Below are 24255 nucleotides of genomic sequence, written 5' to 3' on the forward strand. Positions count from 1 at the left end.
TCCATTGAATTATGTCCACAAAGGCAGCACTAATATACACTTGTACACATTAGCAGCTCAATTTAATAGCCTAAAAATATATCTCCAGGTTTTGTGTGATCAGTCTTTGGTATGTCTGCTATGATCACTAAAATAAACTTGTAATCAATTTTTAGCTGTAATATACTTGCATTCACATGTTTTATCAAGGCCATACAGATTCTCTAGTGCAATTTAAATTGTAATCCTCATGTATTGCGACATGATAGCATTTTTACATTGTTATGTATCTTTGATATCTACAGGGTTAACATTAACAATTTGAACTATATGTATGTTGACAGGAAACGACACACTTATTGTGCTTTGCTTGTTAATATAACATTAATACCTAATTTGGAGGTACTGGAGGAATTGCTAAGGGCTATAAAGATAATGTGGGCTGCTCTCTGCGAGGGTGTATGTACAATGTACAATGTATGTACATGCACACACACACACATACACACACACACAATATTCACAAGTACAGTACACTTGCTGTCACTTTATTAGAATGTTTGGTGTTCCAGTGATTGGCAGTGACCGTATTTCCATGTAATTCCACATACCTAATCCTTCCTAATACAGTTAAAACATATGATAGTTTAGGTCAACTCTGCCCGCATGGTTTAGAACAGGGGATTTGCTTAACAAGAGGCCTGCACCAAACACAACAGACCGTGACAGAGTCATACAGCGATCACCCAAACAAAAGCAGCACTTTCCCCATGAAACTGAAACTCTTTATATTACTATTTCAAGACTTCCTCAGTGTTATAGTCAAGACAAATACCTTCATTTGAACTCAATGTGTGAAACCACTGTAAACATTTCAATATCTATATTAGCGTCAGTGTCCTTTCCCTGTGACATTTGCAATAGAAGCCTGACATAAGAGTGGGGATTTCACATCTGCTGTCACCTTCAATTGTGTGGGAGTTAAACTATGATTCTTCTCACCAATAGAAAATGACACGACAAAAGATATTCTATCACATAAAGAACACTTTGGGGGGGACAGCAGCCATTTTTTGCTAAAATTATGGTTATTAGTTCATGATTTCCCAGCAGTTCTGTGTCAAGCAACCTACCCTTCACCTTTAATACTCAATTCAACATTGAAATGTTCCCACACAACATTTTAAGAAAATGATAAATCTCTAAGAATGTGATACTTCTGACATTTCATATAATCATCAAATTGTAAGCCAATCTGTATATATTATCTTTGAAGTGTTATTTTTCTTTGTTCAGTCCTTTCTTTGTAAATAACTTCATGGCAGACAAAGCTGGTTTGAGGATGATGAAAGGTCAGATTGAACTTGCTGGGAATGATTTCATGAATACAAATGAAGGATAGGCCCTTAGGATGTGCATTTATTCTGATGACAAGTGTTTGCTGAAACAACTACTTTCTGTAATTACAAAGTATATCATAGCTATGCTTTGAGAGGATTGCTATTTTCAGGGCATAAATCTGAGTACAGCTGTGTAACGTGATAACCTATACTCATTTCATGATTCACACTGACAAGAGTGTAGTTCAAACAGCAAGTTGGGACACTATCTTTTATTGCACAAGTTCTTCAAATCAATATTCAGCCTTGTACAAAGACTGACTGGGAATAAATGAAAAAATACATTGGTGTTGATCTTTCAAACTAAGAGAACTGAACAGAAATATTATTATACAGCCGAGTCTGATATCTGATCTCTGTAGAAAGTTGACCTCAATATGACCTGTTAAAATAGTGCCATTGACATTGTAGCACAAATGTACAGTTTTTACAAATGTTTATCCACATGCTGATCCATACTAGGTATAGGTGTTCATTTGCTGAATGACTATCCAGTTCCTTATCCAACCCTGTTGTTATCTTTGCAATATACACGATCATTTGGCTGTTGCTATGGGCATGGTCATATTGCTAAACATATCTGCATACATTTTTTGAATGTCCGTTCACTTGTCTATGAATTCCTGATCTTATCTTTGCAATATACATCATCATTTGGATGTTGCTATGGGTGTGGTCTTGTTGCTAGGTACATTTACATAATTTTTGAATGTTTGTTCACTTGTCTAAAGCCAGGCACACACTACAGGAATTAGCAAGCAAAATTTCACTCATGGCAACTTCCTTGCACCTATTCCTCAAAAATCTCATTAAAAGCTGCCTGCACACAAGGAGTCAGAGTGAGGAAATTGCCACACGTGAAATTTTGCTCAGCTCATTCCTCTAGTGTGTGTGCTTGCTTAAGAATCCTTGTTGCATCTTTGTGAAATACACTGTCACTGGGCTGTTGCTATGGGTGTGGTCATGGTTGCTAGGAATATTTGCATACATCTTTTGAATGTTTACTCACTTGCCAACAAGATGTTATTTTAGCAAAATATACTAGCATTTGGTTGTTGCTAAGGGCATGGTCATGGTTGCCAGGACCAATTATATCAATATATTTTGAACAAAATCTGCAGAATAAAACTTCTAGTAACATGTCACAAAATTTCAATCAAGTACTTTTTGAGATACTAGTTTTTTGACCAAAATTCACATTTTCCCACCTTATTTGCATATCACTGATGAGATCATTATATGCTTAATATTTCTTTATCTATACACCCCCAAATGCATCCCCCTTAAATTTCAGCCCAATCTGTTCAGAAGTTTTGGAATACGCCGTATTCCGGTTATCGAAGAAGCCCCGAAAAGATAAAAGATATGATTGTTTTGCCACTAGGGGTGCTGTTTTAGAACCGGAAGTGAGGGCCAGAATTGTAGAGCATTGTTGCAAAGCATAGAGTCTATAGGCATCGTAACCACTGACTAAAGATTTTCTGTCATTCCCCGTAACTTTACGCTATAATATTGCATTATCGCCCATCAAATAACGAAATAGCAAATTAACCTCTTGTTCTCCTAATATTTCGCGTAAGTTTGGCTCTGCAATTCGACCGTGAGGAAAACCCAAAAGTAGCAACATTTTGAAACGGGTAGTACACTGACATCTCACTCACGTTTTCAGTGTGACCTCGTCCATTTGCGTTACCGTTGGAGAAAGTTTAGCGATTGCTTCCAGTCAAACATCGGAACGGAAAAAGGTACAAAAACAGAGGAAAGAACCCTCAAAATCACAATATACGCTACAGTTATTGCAGCTTGTATAAAACCAATCTGATTAAAATCCGATGTAGATGTCGGCTAATCGTTCATTGCTATTTTACTTTCGTTATTGTGCCTGAATTGACCTTCGTGGTACATGTTTGATCGCCTCCTCTACCGATCAGGACAAAAACGTAAACATGTACCACGAAGGTCAATTCAGGCAAAATAACGAAGGTAAAATAGCAATGAACGATCAGCCGACATCTACATCGGATTTTAATCAGATCGGTATAAACTAGACATGGTATGATGAGTGAACCACGTAAACGTTACATGGAAGGCCGATTCATTGAAGGGGTGGGCGGTGTGGTACATCAATCACAATAACAATATTTATGATACGTTGCCGACTTCAATGGGGTTTTTTATACACTGATGGTCCTGAATGAAGAATAGCAAGCTAACCAAAGTGTGATAGTAAAGATGAGTATATCAATACAAATATGTTTATGCCAACTTATAACCAGTACATGAAATGTTTTTTTCCGGACAAAGTTTTATGATTTCACCCGTGGTGCTACACCACTGTTCTAATAAACAAGAAAGGCCTAAGTATGCGGCGACATCAGTTACAATATAAACATGTGGCTTGGTAATTGTCGACCGAACTCTCAATATTGCAATGACTGTAGCTGGAAGCTGTTCAATCTGATTAAAATCCGATGTAGATGTCGGCTAATCGTTCATTGCTATTTTACCTTCGTTATTTTGCCTGATATTATTTTTCGTGGTACATGTTTACATTTTTTAGCCTGATCATAGAGGAGGCGATCAGGCAAGCTAAAAAATGTAAACATGTACGAAGAAGGTCAATTCAGGCAAAATAACGAAGGTAAAATAGCAATGAACGATCAGCCAACATCTACATCGGATTTTAATCAGATTGGAAGCTGTTGTCAGATTTGTAATTTTCTAATCGTTCTTTTGTCAAGCAACAGACACCAGTAAGGTAAAGAAATATGTTTATCATGTCTACATCGGGTATATTTCGAAGGTCCTCCGTCCAACTTTCAATGTTTCCGCTGTCGATTAGTTCTATCTTTTGATGCCCGACATCCACTATTTGTCTCCTCTTCCGTTCTCTCAGAAAATTATCATTTTCTAGTGTTTCAAGACCAAGGTTGACTGCATTTCTGGCGATATCTAGTAGATTTAGAAGTAGTAATTTTCCACTCTTTTATGAATGCACGGAGTTCTTTTACGCCCATTTTGTTGACAGCTTCATACATCGCCATACTATTAGATGCCATGACGAAAATTCTGGCCCTCACTTTGTCAGATATGGTGCGCCCTCTCGCGATACTTTCCTGCGAAACAACCGGAAGTTCGATAACCGGAATACGCCGTATTACATATTTGACCAAAGAGACATACTTATAGCCCTAATTTAGATATTTACTCATTGAATCATGTCATGAACAAATCTTAATTTACACACCCCTAAGAATGTTCCCTACAAATTTCAGACCAATCTGCCCAGAACTTTTTGAGTTTAAGTTTTTTGACCAAAAATGACATATTTTGATCCAAATAATGCCCATCAAATACAAAGCCAATTGGTCCGACAGTTTTTGAGTTTAAGTCATCCACACACACACACACACACACACACACACACACACACAGAGACAGACATCGCTCGATGCCTATAACACTACTGAACTTTATCAGTTCAAATGAGCTAAAAAGTAACGATTATCATTGAAACTAGCACCCAGAAGACTTGTCAGGAAGTCAGTGATAAGATGCAAAAATGATAGTATAGATTGGAATCTGAAGAGCTGAGAAAGTCAGTCCTGATAACAGGGTATCCTTCGTAAATCTTTCACACTAGAGCCAGTGTTCTCCCCAGGATTTGTTGATAGGATATCGGCTCATTAGCATAAATGTACAAGACAAAATAATTATATTTCTGAGTAACTTAATGATAAAATCAAAGTACATCATAATATCAAACAAGTAGTACATGTATATCTGGCCAAATGAAAGTTGAAGGCCAATTTATTACTACAAAATATTAGCATCAATAAGAAACTCAAACAGTTTTTTTTTTTAACCAGTGATTTTTGATTATTATTCTTAGGAAAGCTGAAATTATTTCAATCTAAATGTCCACAGATAAAGTAGACTTTCGAAACACGAAAAGTTTGTGTACAGCTATCTGCAGACACCGTGTTAGTCTGAAATGTCATGATACACGAGACTTACTATACTTCCCTATGGAGGAATTCAAAAACTCGTGATAGTTTGAGACGTCATGGCCGCCATATTGCAAAATCCATGCTTTCATCGCAGTCGTACGATGTACCAGTCTACAATGTCAAACTACAAACTAAAAGTGTTTTCAGAGTAAAATTAAACATGAAACTGATAATCGGAGACAACATCGCCACTTTATTGAAAGGTACATTAGTCTGTTCAACTCTTTTTATGACAATGAAGAGGAGTAAACCAACTATGCAAATTACTCTTGGGTTGAGACATACTCAGTCGGTGTTACTCAGTCATAGAAAATTAACTACACACTGAATGCCAACTTCATATGTTTGTCAAACTTTTATACTTTATAGCAAAATGGCACGGTATGGTTTGATTTTATAGTTGTGAAAATCTGGCAGTTCCGACATGCTTCTACAGCCAAACCGATGTTACGGATAGGCCGGTTTTGCCTTTGATTTACTGAAAACTTGTACAGTAGTGTGAATCACACTATCATTAGCAGGTTTATGCATTTTATTCCTATCGAAAACAATACTGACGACAAACTTCATTGAAATCTGTCTGGTTGTGGTAGAGGGTTGAATAGTCATTTGAACTAATTAGAAACTCTTAGTTTTACTTGCTGCTTATGTGTGAAGGATCAATACAAATGTTTTGAGTATACATTGAAAACAACACAGGCATCAGCTGACAGAGTGACAGATGAACAAGTCATTGAGAATGACATAGTCCCCGCTATAATTGGGTTTTAAGGAATTATCACTACTCCGATCACGCAACAACATTTGTGAACCTAAAACAAACAGACTTAGATATGTTGTGTGTGCTTGTTGGACGTGGAATATGCCTCCAACAATAAAGGATTGGTTGGGTATGGGGGATCATATCACGATGAAAATGGAGTCTGAGTTATGGCTTTGGACATGGAAAATTCACAAACAAAATGGCTGCCAGGCAGCCATATTGGATCGTATCACGACGAAAATGGATATGCACATGTATGTCATAGAACACTGTCCTAATACCAACTTTAAATGAGATCTGTTCAAGCATGTCTGAGTTATGGCTTTGGACATGGAAAATTCACAAACAAAATGGCTGCCAGGCAGCCATATTGGATCGTATCACGACGAAAATGGATATACACATGTATGTCATAGAACACTGTCCTAATACCAACTTTGAATGAGATCTGTTCAAGCATGTCTGAGTTATGGCTTTGGACATGAAAATTAAATTCACAAACAAAACGGCTACCAGGCAGCCATATTGGATTGCATCACAATGAAAATGGATATGCACATGTATGTCATAGAACACTGTCCTAATACCAACTTTGAATGAGATCTGTTCAAGCATGTCTGAGTTATGGCTCTAGACAGGGAAAATTCGCAAACAAAATGACTGCTAGGCGGCCATATTGGATCGTATCATAAAACAAATTGACGTGCATATGTATGCCATAGTATGTTGCCCCTGTACCAAGTTTGAAAAAAATCAGTCCAGGCATCTCCAAGAAACAGCTGCGGACGGACGGACGGACGGAACCCAATCCATAAGCCCCCGTTCTGGACTTCGTCCGCGGGGACTAACAATGTTACCATGCAATTTACCGAACCCTAAGCAATCCGATTGCGTATCAGGACAACTGATCACGTATCGGCGGAAATTGAAGGATATCAGGCCTGATACATGAAAACCCTCTGAGAAGAACATTGTAGATCTATATATAGTTTGGAATTATGTCCTTTATAATTTGAAACTCAGTCTCAAATACATGTGGTATATACTTCCATGGCCAGAATCGCCTTGTCAACTGTTACAATTGAAGTGGCGAGTAACAAACTTACCCTACAGACAAGATACTATGCATGCAAAGGCCAGCAGAATGAAGTGTGTGCCAGTAAGACATTCACAGGTCATATCTGACAAGCACTTGTTCCGCTAAGCTTTTTTGTTCTCTGTTCCTGGTTCCTAATCTAAAATATATGGCAAGGCAAGGGGCTTCAACAACAAACTGCAACTTGTATCCAAAATATTTACCAGACATTACAAGTCTATGCCAAGTCACTGTTCATGCTAACTTAGGAAATGACAAATGACCTTTTAGAAACATCACATCAATGGTGATGTAAAGTGACAGTACATGACATAGGCATGCCAAACACAAAACACAACCAGTACAGTTAAAAGGCCAACTTGATGGAGACCATGCCTTCTAAATAACTGTTCACCTCAGTCATCTTTTAATCATATAGACACTATACCAGGGGACTAATACAAATGCAAATCACACAGCTGATGAGAACTAGGATAAATTGGAGTAACTTCAATACCATAGAGCATATCAATGAACCAAATTACAGATAGACTCGACAGTGACATTTGTCAAGACAGAAAATGGATACTACCATTGATGACATGAAATGTGCTGCAATATCACAGTATCTTTGATCAACAGAAAATCTCTGAACAGATCTGTGTACAGACCATCCAACATTGCAGGATGTCTTGAAAGTTGATATTTGATTCTGGTACTTGGCATTCACTTCATGACCTTACACTGTATATGCCTTGAATGTGTAAGTGTGTCTAGTATAAATAAACAGTCTCATTTCAATTCAACAGAGGACATACATCATGATGTACATACTGTAATTGTTATCAGTGTCATTTTGAATGTCCTTGGAGGGACCTACATGACTTTGATAGGTAAGAGTATTACAATTGAAAGGGAAGATAAGATAGATACCTCTTGTCTCATAAAACCCCCCAAAAAACACCATTGAAGTTTTTTACTGCACTTATTTATTATTCATTACTAAATTCCAGTGCCTAATCATCCACCTTATAAATGTAATGTTTGGCTGTCAAAATTTGTGTGGTCTCTAAATTGAGAAATATGAATGTCATTTGCGTGATTTCAAACAACAAGCCTTCAATCGATTTCAAACAACAAGCCTTCAATTGAAGACAAAGTCCCCAGCTTGTATGTTTTATGGCAAAGTTATTGTGCAAATCTGTGACCAATTTTCTATTTCACCTTGAATATGGGGAGCAAAGGCAAGGTCAAAATATGAAAAGAAAATTGAGCTTTGGGGTATAGTCATTTAAATGGAGTCTTTGTCATAGAAAGATTTTGGTCATTTCACCCTGAATTTTTTTTGTCAAGGTCAAAGGTCAATGTCTCATTAGCAGAGCTCATCATTGATGGTGTGAGGGTAGACACTTGAATGGCGTCCGAATGTAAACAAAAACATTTTTGGAATTTTTATTACCTTGCCTACCCTTCCCACTTTTCATCATTTAGCAGTCTGGCACCACTCCAAACGGGAGGTTACAAAACCTCCACAGTTGGAGTGTTCCACTGTTCATGAATATTAATGAGATAATGCAGAAGTCACGCACTTCATTTGAGGAAGGGTCTACTGCAGGTATATTTCTGCCTACGTTCATAACTCTAGAGACATATCTTGGACTTGGACTTGGACTTTGCATATCACTGATGGGATCATGTCATGAACAATTCTTAATCTACATACCTCTAAGAACATGCCAACCAAATTTCAGATTGATCTGCTGAGTAGTTTTGGAGTTTTAAGTTGTTGTTTTTTTTACCTAAAATCATTATTTGACTTAAATCACACACCAGTGGTAAGATCATTTTTATTTGAACTATTTCCCAACCAGACACCCAAGGTAATATACCTGCCAAATATCATGGTAATCGGTCCAGCAATTTTTGACACACACACACACACACACACATACAAACAGACAGACACTTAGTGATGCCTATAGCACTACTGAACCTTATCAATTCAGTTGTGCTAATAAACGTAACAGAAACACTGTCACTTGGAAAAAATATTGCAAGGGACCACAAGCTACTCTTTGGATTTGGCAAGACCTACATGTAACTGATATGTGTTTACAACTGCTTATACATTGATAAACTACCTGGGTTGGATTTACCATATGTTTCTTCCCTGATAAACAAATGTATTCCATTGCACATGCACAGACCTACTTCTGTGGCCTGGGCACCTAGCCTGGATGGAGCGTGAACTTTAAATGGAAACATGAAACATTACATGGGTGAATGGTGTCTGCCATTCTACAAACACCATACTATTACCACATCACACCACACAAGACCCATGGTCAAGAAACATAAAATGTTACATCTGCCATTCTACAAGCACCACACCACACCACACCCGATCATGGCATAGAAACACAGAATGTTACATTGGTGATATTGTATCTGCCATTCTACAAAGTACAAGCGTCAAGTCACATCACATCACATCAAAATAATACATACTGACACAATTAAGTTTGTTCTTACTTGTCTTACCTGTCGTGCTCTCTCCTGGCTGACTGCAGTCTCATTTCCAGATTTGGCTGCTAGTTGAGGTGAGTCCTTCACCTTCTCAACTACAAATCCCCCCACTGAATTCAAAGCTTCTACCGTACCCGTAATCAACACTATCCTTTCTGTTGTACCTGTAATCAAAATATATGAAAAAGAAAACATTTTGAGAAGATTTTACACATTTTTACTCTGTATTTCTCTGTTAACAACCTGATTTTATAGATATCTCATCACTACTGTACTGATGCTGGTATAAATATAGACTAACTCTAGACACACAGACAGAACATGACCCAACAATTTGTTCTGTCAACAGTTTAAAACATTCTTCCTTGTTTTGAAATCCGATATTCATGTTTCATGAACCTTAAGACCTTTGGGAGGAGTAAAAATTCATGGTGCCAGTTAACTGTCAATTCATTTAAAAAAACGTTCTCAACTTTCCAATCAAAATGGTCCAATATTTATGATTCATTTCTATTAGATGCTTCCTTGATCTTAGACTTGAGGTCAATTCACATCTCAAGTCAAATGCAAATCATTTTTTTTGAACACATATTTTTTCCTTCAAGAATCAGAATAAACATGTAGGAATTGGCTTAAAATGTTTGTACATTTCATATCTCAAATTGTTTAAGCACTGTTTCAATCATCTCAGACGGAAAAGAAAACTGAATTAATTGAAGAGGGACTTTATAAAATCAAAATATTAATATCCTAAAACAAATGGGAAGTGAGGACAGTATTGACAAGTCAGCCTGAAGGAATATTTTAAGTACACAATCACTGGCTATGCTAGTTCTAATTAACACTGTAAAGTAATGACCCTATGGAGTACTGGGCATGTCACTGCATTGTCAACACTGACACGATTTATGAGCTGCAGGTCATAGGTCATTTGTACAGGTCTGTGCATATTGTGAACAGGTTGCCAAGTTGTTGTGAATGACTCATTTTTCAAATACCTCCAACCTCTTTATGTTTACTGATATAATTTATACCAACCAAACATCTCCCTTCAGGCCAGTACATAGCCATGCTTACTTTAGAAATGTTGGCATTAACATCTCTTTACCTCCTTTCTGAGAGTGCATGTGTTTTATTATACTCAATGTGTTCACACAGTAGGTCTGTTCAGGAGACAATTACTGCAATATGTCTGTGCTCTACTAGCAATTCAGACGACGTTACGTTTTCAAAAGAGCCTGCGCAAATCAGAATGCTGCCAAGGGCATTTTCTTGTATAAGTCATTTATCATTCAAACATAAAGGCGGATTTATGGATCTAAGACCTGAGGTTGGGTTGAAAATGCAAACATCTGAAGTAACTAGCAAGCCTACAAATGGTTATGAAATAAGGACAGCTACTAAAGTTTTACTATGTACATGTACCAGTCATTTATTAGGAAATGTACTGATGAACAACTTAACATGGAAAATTTGTTACAGTTCTGACATCCTGTAAGTTCTACACATTTTAATCTGTGACAACAGCCCTGTCCTCATCTGAATCTGAAATAGGGTATTTTGCAGGAAATAACCATGGTGTTGAAGATAGCTATCAAGATGATGAACAATTAAATGTGGATATTGTTTTACAGTTCTGGTATCCTGTAAGCCCTCAGTTATGCCTACATATCTCAACATGTGACAACATTATCAGTTTTGCTCTTACATAAACTTCTGCCACAATATTATGTATGAAATGATGTACTGCACTAGGTTGACAGGGACTCCTAGTGTCTAATTCATGTTAGAATGCAAGACATGTACATTGGAAAGGATGAGAACGACAAGATTTTGAGTTGCCATGGTATCAATGGTATCATGTCGAATCACTGTGGTTTTAGAATGTATTTTGATAGGCCCATACCGTGCAGGGTCAAGACAGGTCTCTGGCTTGGGCATTCATGTGCGAGTGCCTTGTATCAGCAAACATAAACCATGGCGTATTACAAGTATACATGTATCAACTTGTATATATGTTATTAACACATCTATCATATCTATAACCCTGACCCTATCCACACATCGTTAAACTGTACATGGTATGAATCTATATAAAAATATTTATCAAATGCTCTTATCTCAAAAATCTATAATTATTTTTTCCATGGAAGCTGTATTTACCCTAGAATCCAGTCATGTGATAAAATACCCATGTAAGACATGTAGGGTAAAAAAAACTCCTTTGTTTTGAAAAAGAAATGTTCTATTTTAAAACACCTAAACATATTTTACTACAATCTGCATGTGTGTTGAAAGATTCCATTTCACTTGATACCATGAATTTCATAGGTTGGACCACAACAGGCAATATCAACAAACATTTTGTATTCAACAAACATTATGTATTCTAATTTCTAAATAGCATAATATGATGCATGCATGCATACATGTCAACTGAACTCAACTTGTATGTTACAGTTATTGGATACAAAAACAAATACAATGCCAACAACATATGTGGCTTTAAAAGTCAGTTGGAATTAAAAATGCACCACTGAATAGACATACACACTTTTAAAGCCGAGGTTTTCTTCTAGTACAAGAAACTGATATAGAACAATCATTCTCTAAAGACTATGGTATCTCCAATTTCATTAAGTATCTAACTTCTAGTTCTATAGGACCCAGGTGATCTTTGCTATATAAATTCGCACACCACTTTGCTTTTTTTCTCCTACTTAGCAATGATGAAAACAAAGAGCTGTGAAAATGTTCATTTCTTCACATTTTTGTCAGAGTCTAGGTAGTCTAGATACTATTCCCTCATCTCTCTATAGGGCGATCGTGAGATTCGATACCATGGATAGCACTACAGTCTATGCCCAACTCACTGACTCTTTGATATTCAGTGGCTGTGACACAACTCAAGTTCTAACCATGGTACTATTAGATACTTAATTTAAATGCTGACAAGTTGTTTGGTCTCTACATGTCACTTCACTAATAGCTTATATATTGAAGGGGAGCAGTCCGAGCTGTAAAGCCTCAACTATTTATCTTGTGTAAAGCTTTGTATCCACTTCAAATTACTACTTGACCATGACAGATCTTTAATTTCCTTTTAGATTCTAAGAAGTCTGATTAGCTACTTTATTCTGAGTAAACAAGAAAACAATAAAAAAAACATCCAATAATTGGATCAAATACTACATTCCTGTTCATACTGGTATCTGAATTGACAATGGCTTGTTCTGGTCAATGCCAAATCTTTGGCACAGTATCTAATGCCATTGACACTAGTCTAGCTGCTATCCATGGCTTGAATCTCTCTAGATCTGTGAAAGATATCTTCAGATTGAAACATATGGATAGGCTATAGACTAATATACCCCCCCCCCCTCCCCCCACCAGATGCAATATTAATCAAGATACTATTTTGTTTTAATGGCTTTAAACCTATCTGTATAAATTACGATGACATCAGTAATGCACTATACTGGACAGTAAAATGCTAATTTGTACATTGTTATTGCAGACATGTATGTATAATTGCAGACAAGCATGTATTATTACTAGAGACATCCCAACCTGGATAGATATCACTGGCCACAGTGTGTCATTATATAACATTTATCTTCATGTGTGTGGACTTATTGTATTCAATCTCCAGTATAACACATACTCCACACCTCATTAATATTCATGTAATACTGTACTCCTATCTATCTGAACTCTGCACACACAATATATTTCAAATTCTCATTCCCATCCATTTTTCGCTTCTAGAAAGCAGGCTACTAATATTTTCTATTTAATGTTGTCCTTATTCTTTTGTCTCTGGAACTGTTCAGCATCACTTAGTACTCGTCTAGCTGAACATTTTTATCTAGATCTCTTTTTACAGATTCAAGTACTGCAGAGTATCCTATTTCTCTCTCCATTATCGTGTATTTTTAGTATCTCAAACATATGGATGCAACTGACTAGTACCACAATGGCTATTGAGACTGCCCGTGTGCGTCTACATTTCACTCCCATAGATCTACAAACACTTCACCATCTCTGAGTCTGTTCAAACACTACAAAGTCACTTGGGTTGCCTTTGGTAACATCCTCATGCAGCAAATATTTCCCACACAACACACAAATACCAAACACAAATATGCCAATCTGCAATTTAAGCATTGTATTTAACTAAATCTATTCAGGGGTCAACAGACTTTTCATAAATAATATCACTAATGCATATCTTTTTTTGTTATCACTTAAGTTTACATACATTTAATCCCATTTCTAGGGGGGGGGGGGGGTTATTTGTTTGTATACAAATAACTATCAGCTGGGAAACACAGGATTAACTTCCCAATTCTGCATGATCTGGGTAGTATACCTTGACACATTTAAACTAGTTACATTAACTTCATGGAGACATAAACTAACAGATTTTTTTAAATGTCAACTGTACTGTACTAAATTTCAGATTAGATCACACATTTTATAGAGCGAGGCAATGACAGAATGTACTCATATTCCCAAAGTAGTAGTAAATCTTATCATATGTGGTCTGGAAAAATAAATGAATTCTTTCTTCTCTATTTTCAAAATATTACCTGTAAATTGCACCCTTTCAATTGAGTATTAGCTATATTAACCACAAATAATTTTAGAAATGGGAGGTATTTTTATAATGGCATTATGATAATCAAAAGTCTGTGACCAACGTGTCTAGTTACTCATTGAATTTAGTTCATTTATATCCTTGAATAACTATCCCTGCTGAGTATTATTAATTATCATTGCCTAACATTTTAAACTGTAAAGTGTAAATGCCTTGATGATAACATTTATGTAACATCAATTTCTTTATTCACCAGGATATATCTGTTATTAATAAAGTCTGTTCTTGCTATGTTAGTGATTTATATATAATTTTTCTATGGTTCTATCAATATGTCAAAATTCACACGGGTGGCCTAAATATATGACTGGAATTTATTGTGTTGTTATTCCAATCCAATGAATGAATGAATGTATGTATGTATTTGAATATTGAGTGTAAGGTTGATGATAAAATGATAATTACAAATATCAATGAATTACCATCATTATACACTTGACATTAACAGCCTAATTTTATCAATTTCAAATTATTAATGTATAAATTTCAATATGATATTTACACTTAAGCTGGCTTTTGTCTGGTATCATCATAGCATAGGGATTATTGATCACACATAATGTCTGCTACTCCTACAGCATAGAGAACAGCTGTGTACTTTGTATACCCTGTCACATATTTCACGGTTCAAACAGGCTGGCTTTCTAATATTGAACACAAACAACAACAAAAACAACATGTAGTCTAGAATGCATTAACTGACTTCCTGACATCATGTCTATACATGTTATAGATCAAACATCACCAACTTCATGATTTAAAATGTGAATTTACCAGATCTCTCTGTATTTGGAATCAAGCAAATATAATTTATGATTAATTGAGTATCCCAGCTGACTTGCAGCATGTCTTAATTCAGTCACACACTGGCAGCTAGCTACACCATTTGCAAGTGTAATCACCCAAAATGTAAGTGTGTGCAATATCGTATTGGGCCCTGAAGGCTATAAAGTAGAGGGTTTTTTTGTCAGTGAGTAATGGAGCAATTATTTCTGTTGCATTATCTCATTTTGATACTGCTGACCAGTTCCAACTATTGGGGGTCAGTAATTTACAACCTTCTCTTCATTCATCACTGTTTCCTAACACCCTACTGATATTTAATTCTTACAAACAATAATATTGAATTTGTTCCCTCTGATCTTTACAGTGTTTTCTTTTAGTCATGTGCTTCAGTCACCAAAATTTGCCAAGAATTTCACTTGACAGCAAGCCGTTAAGTATGTAACATAATGTGGATACACAATAATCTAACCTGGCATTATCGCTCAAGCATGCAGCAAAGATATCAAACAATTTTTCTTATCATAAACAATCTAAATATCTTCCTCTCCCCTGATGAGAATTTTACAAATTACATGTCAATGCGATCACTGAATCCATGGTAATTAGGTAAGAGTGTTGTCAATTTAGTTAGTTGTCATGGTAATCAGTCTTGTCTTTGACGTCACAATCTTCCCATTTGGGCTATGGCTTGGAGAGATCAGCTCTCCTCGTTCACTTTAATCATGGTTCTGGTACCCTTAACTAACATGATGCCGGTGGCTGTCATAGCCATTAGATCACATCAAACTACTTGTATCTGGGATCACATCTACAAAGAGATGTATCCTGATCTACAGCAACAAGATGTGCAATTACTATTAGGAGAATTTATTGTATGGACCTTATTGCTGCAAACATAACATGTTTACATCAATGTTTTGTCACAAACAGCTGGTCACAAAGTGGATGCACATTTCATCAATGAACACTTGATAAGCCTTCTCTTGTCACTCTAGGGGTATTCACTACAGTAAACAATTCTTTGAATATTGGGTATGGAGGGAACAACAACTCTTGAGTATACAGTCAGCCATTTTGAATTGGACTTGGAGTATGATGATCACTGACTCAAGGATGGTTTGATTCATAACAACATTCTGTTCTTGATCCCATAATAACTCACGAATGACATTGACCGTAACCGTAAAAGATATATCCTCTATCTCACACACTTGGCATTATTTGATTTCTCACTCTTCTTTCTACACATCCTGAGGATATGAAATACTGATCCAATCTAGCAGAGTGGCTCCCATTTAGTATTAAACTCACAATAACGACTATAGATGAAAACATGATTCCAAGCATACAAAAAAACGTATTTAGCATCATACTAACAGGTGTAGCAGGGTTGTGGCTAACAAAGCAGTCACATTCTCTCCCATTATACTCACACCAAACAAAACAACAGGTTAAACCATACCAAGATAAGGTTACAGACATAACCAAAAACCTGAAGGAAATCATTTGCGATTTCCAAATGTACAAGCAACGCTCCTTTGATGTTAAATATTTCATCCTGAGTAGGGTTCACATGACTACCTTTCCAGTGTACGCTAATAGTCAAACAACTGAATGAACAAAGAAAATAAGTACCTCCATCTTGTCATTTCTGAAACAAAACTACAAAAAACAGACATGTATAACATACAGAAGTAGACAAAAAATAATGCTGTTGCCAGCTCACCATCATTCTAAAGAGGTTATTAAACATATTTCCAATTTATACACTGTCACTTTAATCATCCATATAATTATCTAGTCGCCATTGAAAGATGTCTTTTTTTTGAAAGTCTTTAGTATTAAATTAACTCTTTGTACGACAGACAATATAAAGAACGTCTTTAAAATGAATGTAATCAATCTAGGCTTGGGGGATGGTCCCTAATATGATATTGTTGTCTCAGTTGACTATAAATTATTGAATTACTCTTATCAATATCAAGTACATAAACCATGTAGGGCTTGGTACACTATTGGGCATAGGGAATCATAAACAAATCTTAATTTACTCACATCTAAGAATGTTCCCATCAAATTTCATGCCATTCTGCCCAGTAGTTTTTGGGTGACGGACGACGACCTGTTCAAGCATGTCCGAGTTATGGCTTTGGACATGGAAAATTCACAAACAAAATGGCTGCCAGGCAGCCATATTGGATCATATCAGGCAAATATGGATATGCACATGTATGTGCGATTTGACAGATTATTACATAATTTTAATATCAGATTAGAATATTACTATCTAATGTTAGATGGAGGTAGAAATTAGAATATTACATTATCAACATTAGATGATAAATGATGGAATACTGTGTACTTCATATGTGTCTATTCTAAGACTGGGATACCTGTATATAAAATATCCAGAGACTGGTGCATGTAGAATGTACTGCAAAATGAATTGACTGCTAATGTGTGTGAGCTAACATGACATAGCCATTGTCCCTATGATTTAATTAGTATTCTACTCTCAGCTGTCGACCCACATCTGCAAATTGGGTGTGTGGGTACTGCTTGTTGGACAATTGACAACCATCTTTTATAACATATGCTTGTGGTTGCCTGAAACCTGGCAAGCAATACTAGATGACCTGTGATAAAGTTCATAGCATTCAGTTGGTATAACTCTGGACTTCTCCTCTAGCATGTTATTAACAAATCTGGCTTGTGGTACCACCCCCTATGGTACTGTTATTGCTTCACTGACTTCCTTTTTTTGTCAATACATTAGACATTCTCTTAAAAGGGAACTCTGACCCCATTGTAGTATTTGTTATTTCTGACACGCTTGGACAAACGCCTGGCTGACTTATAATGTAGTCTGTGGATTTTATTTAAGAGATCACATGATTGGTCATCACCTGCATCATTCTCTGAAGGGAATTCAATAACCAGACCTACATAAATTTCAGCCAGAGCTAATAGGAAAATCATAGAAGCCCTCAAGAGTAGGTGGCATTACAATTATAATTTTTGGATAACAAGCATCCACATATGAAAGCTAAACATGTATCTTTAAAACAATATATTCAAATCATCACCAGTTGTTGGAAAACATATTGCAAGGTCAACAACAACAATAACAACAACGATAGGATAAGAATCATGTGCCCATTTTATTATTTTGTTTTAGGTGTAAGGAAAAGAGAGAGAGAGAGCGAGTAACTTATTAAATATTCACCAAGGTGATTCAGGTGCAGTATGTATCAATGTATTCACACGTATGTTTCAACTATGCTCAGTGTTGGTTATTTATTGCTTCTGCATGCAGTCATGCATTCCATGTATGCCTGCAGTGTGTGTGTAGAATGTTCAAGATTCTTGCTAAGTATCCATACTCCAGCTATAATTACCATTTTGCCCTAATTCCTATTACAGTAAGAACAAGTAAGATGTACTGATATGGAAACATATACTGCATACACACATATATTTGTCATTGATGCTTCAGCTAAGAGTTCATATCATGCAAAGAACAACATCTGCAGTCTTCAGAAGTAACACTGTTTTACTAATTTTACTAAATCAAGTCGACCATCAACTTCCACATGTCAAAATTCAGCGAGTTTCCTTGTTTTACAGATTCTCCAAAAAAAATTCTTGCAACTTTTTTCATTACTAGAATTCAGGTGTTACAAGATATTTTCTAAATATTTTTTTATTGTTGTTCTAGACTCTTGTTCCTACACTAACATGGAATAAACACCCTGAAGCACAAAACTTTGGTTGATTAAAGTTACCAGTTCTCTAAACTGCACACAACAACCAGGATATAAGAGACTGACTAGATTTCTTGTTTCAGATGAGGCAGCTTTTACAATTTAATCAGTGGAAAAGAAACACAAATGAACTTTAAAAGTAGATGCTGAATTCTATGACATGTACCATACTACTAAGAAATCAATTTCCTGTAAACTTTCAAATGATACAAATTACATTTTACCATGGTGACAACTGGTTTATGTGGAGCAAGCACAAGTCATATAATCCACAATTTCAATTAAAACACATCATATATGCAATTTGCTGTACAATCTCCAGGTTATGAAGTAAGACATATGTGTAATTGCCTGTGATTTGTAAGCTAGTTATTCTCCACAAATTTTCATTATGAGTGTACTTTCCAGGGTTGCCAATACCCAACACGTCTCATAATATCAAGAACATCATAGGGAAGTGTTTTTTTATGTCGCATGGACTGCTTACCTAGACTAGAATGCTGATTACACAGCTAAAAGCATTCAGCAGTTTAGAGTATGATAGAACGTATGATTGTGCAATGTGTAATCAAGCCAGATATGTTGACAAATGTTACACAGGGCACAGTTGAGAGTGAGAGAGAGAAATTTGTTCGACAGGAAAAAGGTTGTTGACTGGTTTGACCTCTCCATTAGCATGCTACAAGTATTGCTTTCCTTAAGTACATATTGTTAGAGAAAGCAAGCATAAATAATTCAACCTACCTGGGTAATAATCATTAGATTTGGAGAGTTTGATATTAGCACCTGTTTCCCTCTGTAATTGTACGACTGTCTGGCCACCTTTCCCGATAACTGAACCAGCTGCTGGGCTGGGAATCAACATCTTTAATACATATTTATTGTCATCATTGCCTGTAAAAGAGCAGGAAGAAAAGCATGAGCCGTGAATTCAACAGGAAACCTCTCTATATCCTGATGTCAAACTATCCATGGTAAGCAAAATACAATGTTTATTGAAAGCTTGCGGAAAGCCTGTTGAAAGTAGCATTGTGTCACAAATACACTGCTTACATAAATACTTGGATATCATCCGTAGATGTAAGATGCAAAGCAAAGTGACATGAGCACTGTATGAAACAAGTATTATGGCAGCTGGTTATGATCACTGGCAATAATTAATCTCACTGAAATGACTGCACATTAATTCATAGGCACTGCCAATCACCCTAAATCATGCTAGGTGATCCATCAGGCTGTACAAAATATCTGGATGCACAACAACTTAATATAATACAAACATTTTGTATTATTTAATGAATTTATTTCTTTTGTTTCTTAGAGATTAAAGGAGATTGTTGAACACATTACACACACACACAGTGCTAGCAAAGTAAATGAATAAACTACATGTTAAGAGTATGATACTTCATACACTGCTGTTCAATCTGCATGGTTTACATGCCATAGTCTTGTCCCACATTTCAGGAATGACATAATCACTATGATGCTCCACACCAATATTAATTTCTTTCTCGTATCAGTGCAATGTTTTATAATGTCATCTCTTTACTTGTTTTGGTCTATATACATAACTCTTGACATGCATTGAGTGCCAGAGTTGAACTGGTACACTAAACAGACATAATAGTTGTTCATGTGTTGCCCAGCGATATTTTGATGGGAGAAATTTCACCACTGCACCAGGATGTAACATAACCATTGAAACGCTCAGCATTTGTTATTCTACTTTCGGTTCATTTACGCAAAGGAAATCAATTGGAAAATCATGTCTCTTCTGTTATGGCCATCGAGAATTGGTACAACACTGTTTCAATGCTAATGACTGATAACAGACAGAAAGACGGTTTTAATGTTCATCTTGCCAAGCATCTGAGAAAACACATTACGGTTGAACCTTTACCCCAGATATGTTTTATTGCCACTTAGTACCAGCCATGATAGGTTGGATAGTCAATATTTAACAGATTTGTGAAAGATCTTCTCTTTGCAGTGAACTTGGGGGCCTACAGGGTAGACAGACCAATCATTGATATGTATATTTATTTCAATACTTATTGACACTGAATATGAATAGAACTCAAAGTAATCATTCAAGTAAAGAGTTGGCACAAAACTTCTTTTCTTACCCTTTGTTTGATGACGATATTGTAATGTTACTATATGTTTGTTATCTTAGGGTTGCTGACTGCATAACAAGTGAACCATCGGACCTTGACTGTCTCCCATACATTCTCAACAACATGCACACATGCACAAAAAATATGAAAACATTCTGAATGACCATAAAGTGAAACCAGGAGTGAAAGTATACCTACTCTTGATGATAATGCCACATATTGAATTTGCAACACTTCCTCAATAATTTCTGAGAAATTCTGATGTTTACCTACATCAGTACAGAGATGGAAAGGTTTTGAAGGTGCTAGGGATTCAATGCCAGGTTATTGCACTAGTGTGACAATCCAATCAGTGGAGCTAAAACATCATTTTTTTTTGTTCTTGATCAACTTGTCCTCCATCTCTGTTAAGACAACTGTCTTTCACAATTACACTGAACTGGACCCTTAATACCATATAAAGTTTATTTATTTATGTATGTCTGACATTTTTTGTATTCACCCACATACATTGTATACTTGTTGACTGTCCAACTACATTTATGATTACAACACACAGACACCATGGAAAAATACAGACAACTATAAACAATCACACTTGGCCAAGTGTAACCAGTCAGTTCACCTGACAACAGCAATGAACAACAACATTACATACATGTATGGATGGGTTGGTGGACAACAAGAGGTTGGGTTAAGAGATCAAAGCAGTATTAGAGTAATTACACATATGTCATTGTTGTTTTTCCCTTCCAAACGCAAACAAAGTCTTTGTTTATTAAAACCATTGGACAATTTACAACATCATATAGTAATACATGTAACTTCTCTGGTCATTTGTATATCGTAGTGTCTTGTCTACATGTATCCTCAGTAGAAAGGACCCTCCACTGTCAATTTGTGAATGACCAAAATTGCAGCCAAATATGTACCAGCATGTGCAGCTAGCCTCCTTTTTAATGCAACTATAAATACATATGCATGTTTGTATTTATATCGATATCACATCTGTAACTTCTGCATAAATTGAAATAAATTCTATATAGTTGTACAACATCCACTATGGTATCACCCTTACAGTTTCATCAGTTGACAATATAACATCACACAATTTTCAGTATATCATATTCTACTTACAACTGTAAATAAGGTCAAAAGTGTGACATAATTACATATTTAATCTAATATTGCAATATTCCATATTTGATTTATTATTTTATAACAGAGGGTTAAAGTCATTTGTGACATGACATTTAGACTTTCATAACTGATAAGCATCTACAAATGACCAATGTCTAAAGTATAAATCTAGCCATTGATAAGAACTTATACTTTGGCAGCTGTATATTATAATATGGAAGAAAACATTGAATGTTGACTGTTACCATGGCAAGACACGTGACTGAAGCAAAATACTGTATTTTTTTAAAACATTTAACAATATTGTCTTGTTCAGAAACTCATGACTAAATAGAAACACATCCTTACCCACAAGTTTTAAATTTCAACACAATCAAAATCAAACAATTTGGTAAAGATCCGATGTCTTTTAAACCTAAGAATATGTATTCCTTTCCATCTGATTTGGTATATATTACAACATATCTCAAAGCCTACATTTTGTATTTTCAGAGGACAGATACATGTAGTTGGGTGTTGACTTTTAAGTGAAATGATGCTACAAGTAACTCCCTGATTCAGTTATACATAGCCAAGTAAATTCAATTCAAGCTGAGAACTCAACTGCTATCCATTAGAGCTTGGCACAACGAATACTATGAAATAATTGAAATTCACTGTTTATTCAATCTAGGATTTTCAAGTCTGTTTAATGTGAGGTCCTTCTCTGTTGATATTTTCATTTTATTTCTCAGGACACCTCTGTACTTAGACAAAGATCAACGACAACTTAGTCAATTTCATGTGCTCATCTCATTAGCTTGTAGAACAATAATGGCTTGAGGTGGACACAGTGCAAGAATGCCATCATGATCTTGTTTTCAATATATACATGTATCTGTGTATTTGCATTCTTGTAATTTTTAACATTAAAATCAAGAAAATTAATGGCAGGTATATTCAAGATAAAGGTTATTAACAAATAGCATGCAACTGCACAAAACTTGATAACTGCAACCGTTGGTTCAAATTTCCTCACTAAAAATACATACATACAAATACTAAATTCTTCAAACTAGAATATTTGAAAGATGACAACTGAATATGCTTTTCATCAATCCATCTATAATCTGTATTTTCCAAACTGAATATTCACAATACTTATTCACTATCATTCTCTCTCTGTTTATTAACTATTTCTTGACCCCAGCAATAATTTGTACTTGCAACACAAGCCTTATCTTAGTATCCACAACCTTTATCATCCCAAATTCAATTTTCCAGTGTTTTCAATTATTCATTACATATTGATGACCACATGGACTCCTTGAACACAATAGGGCATTTACAGGGCTCATTAACACAGTGGTCAAACCTGTGGCCATACTGGTTCACCTTTGTCTTTTTACTACACAGTGTTGGCAACAACAGCTTCATTTGTATTCATGTACCAAAAACAATGTTTGTCAGTAATAAGCGTGCTGTGTTTACATGAATCCACACCCCACACACCCACCAACTAACTAAGAAATGACACATTTTGTAAAATAGTGTACAACATGGGGACTCAGAACTGAATTGAACATGGATTTGCCTTTGTACCCCTCCCCCCCCCCCCCCAGGCTAATGACATAACAAGAACATTGGGTTGACTTGTGTTGAAATGCCTAACAGCACAATGTTGTACCTAATCCAATCTGAGTTATATTTGGTTTTCAAATGAAGCACAATGATCTAAGTGTGGCACTTACATAGAACACATCACAACAACAAAACTCAAATGTAAGTGGTTGAAAAGGACTGATATTCAATCTTGGACTTTTTTGTGGGCTTGCTATGATTCATCCACCATGATTGATTAGATGTCATATTTCATCTTGAAATATGATACATTTTGATATGACCTAAACACAGTCTAATATATGGGATCCTACTCAGCTAATCTGGACCCCATGACAGATAGGCAATGACGCAGTACATAAAACATCACTTATCGCAGAATACATTTCAAGTGTCATAAGGGCTAGTTATTTTATTTGTTAGAATGTGGTAC

At 35.9% G+C, this 24255-nt stretch overlaps 1 protein-coding gene across 4 annotated transcripts in view; it reads right to left on the reverse strand.

Moving 5' to 3' along the window:
- The window catches only part of LOC144452066 (RNA-binding protein Nova-1-like), a 38822-nt gene that overhangs the window by 7724 nt on the left and 6843 nt on the right, over window positions 1-24255 (reverse strand). For 3 of the 4 annotated variants that reach the window (XM_078143103.1, XM_078143080.1, XM_078143097.1), the window contains 2 exons: window positions 19708-19857; window positions 9760-9917 (listed from right to left, as the gene is read on the reverse strand). In XM_078143103.1, the coding sequence (XP_077999229.1) occupies window positions 9760-9917; window positions 19708-19857 (308 nt within the window). The remainder of the gene's footprint in view (window positions 1-9759; window positions 9918-19707; window positions 19858-24255) is intronic. The other variant, XM_078143089.1, reaches the window with a different exon arrangement.

The sequence above is a fragment of the Glandiceps talaboti genome, chromosome 2 (genome assembly GCF_964340395.1).
Source record: "Glandiceps talaboti chromosome 2, keGlaTala1.1, whole genome shotgun sequence".
In the NCBI taxonomy this organism is placed as follows: domain Eukaryota; kingdom Metazoa; phylum Hemichordata; class Enteropneusta; family Spengelidae; genus Glandiceps; species Glandiceps talaboti.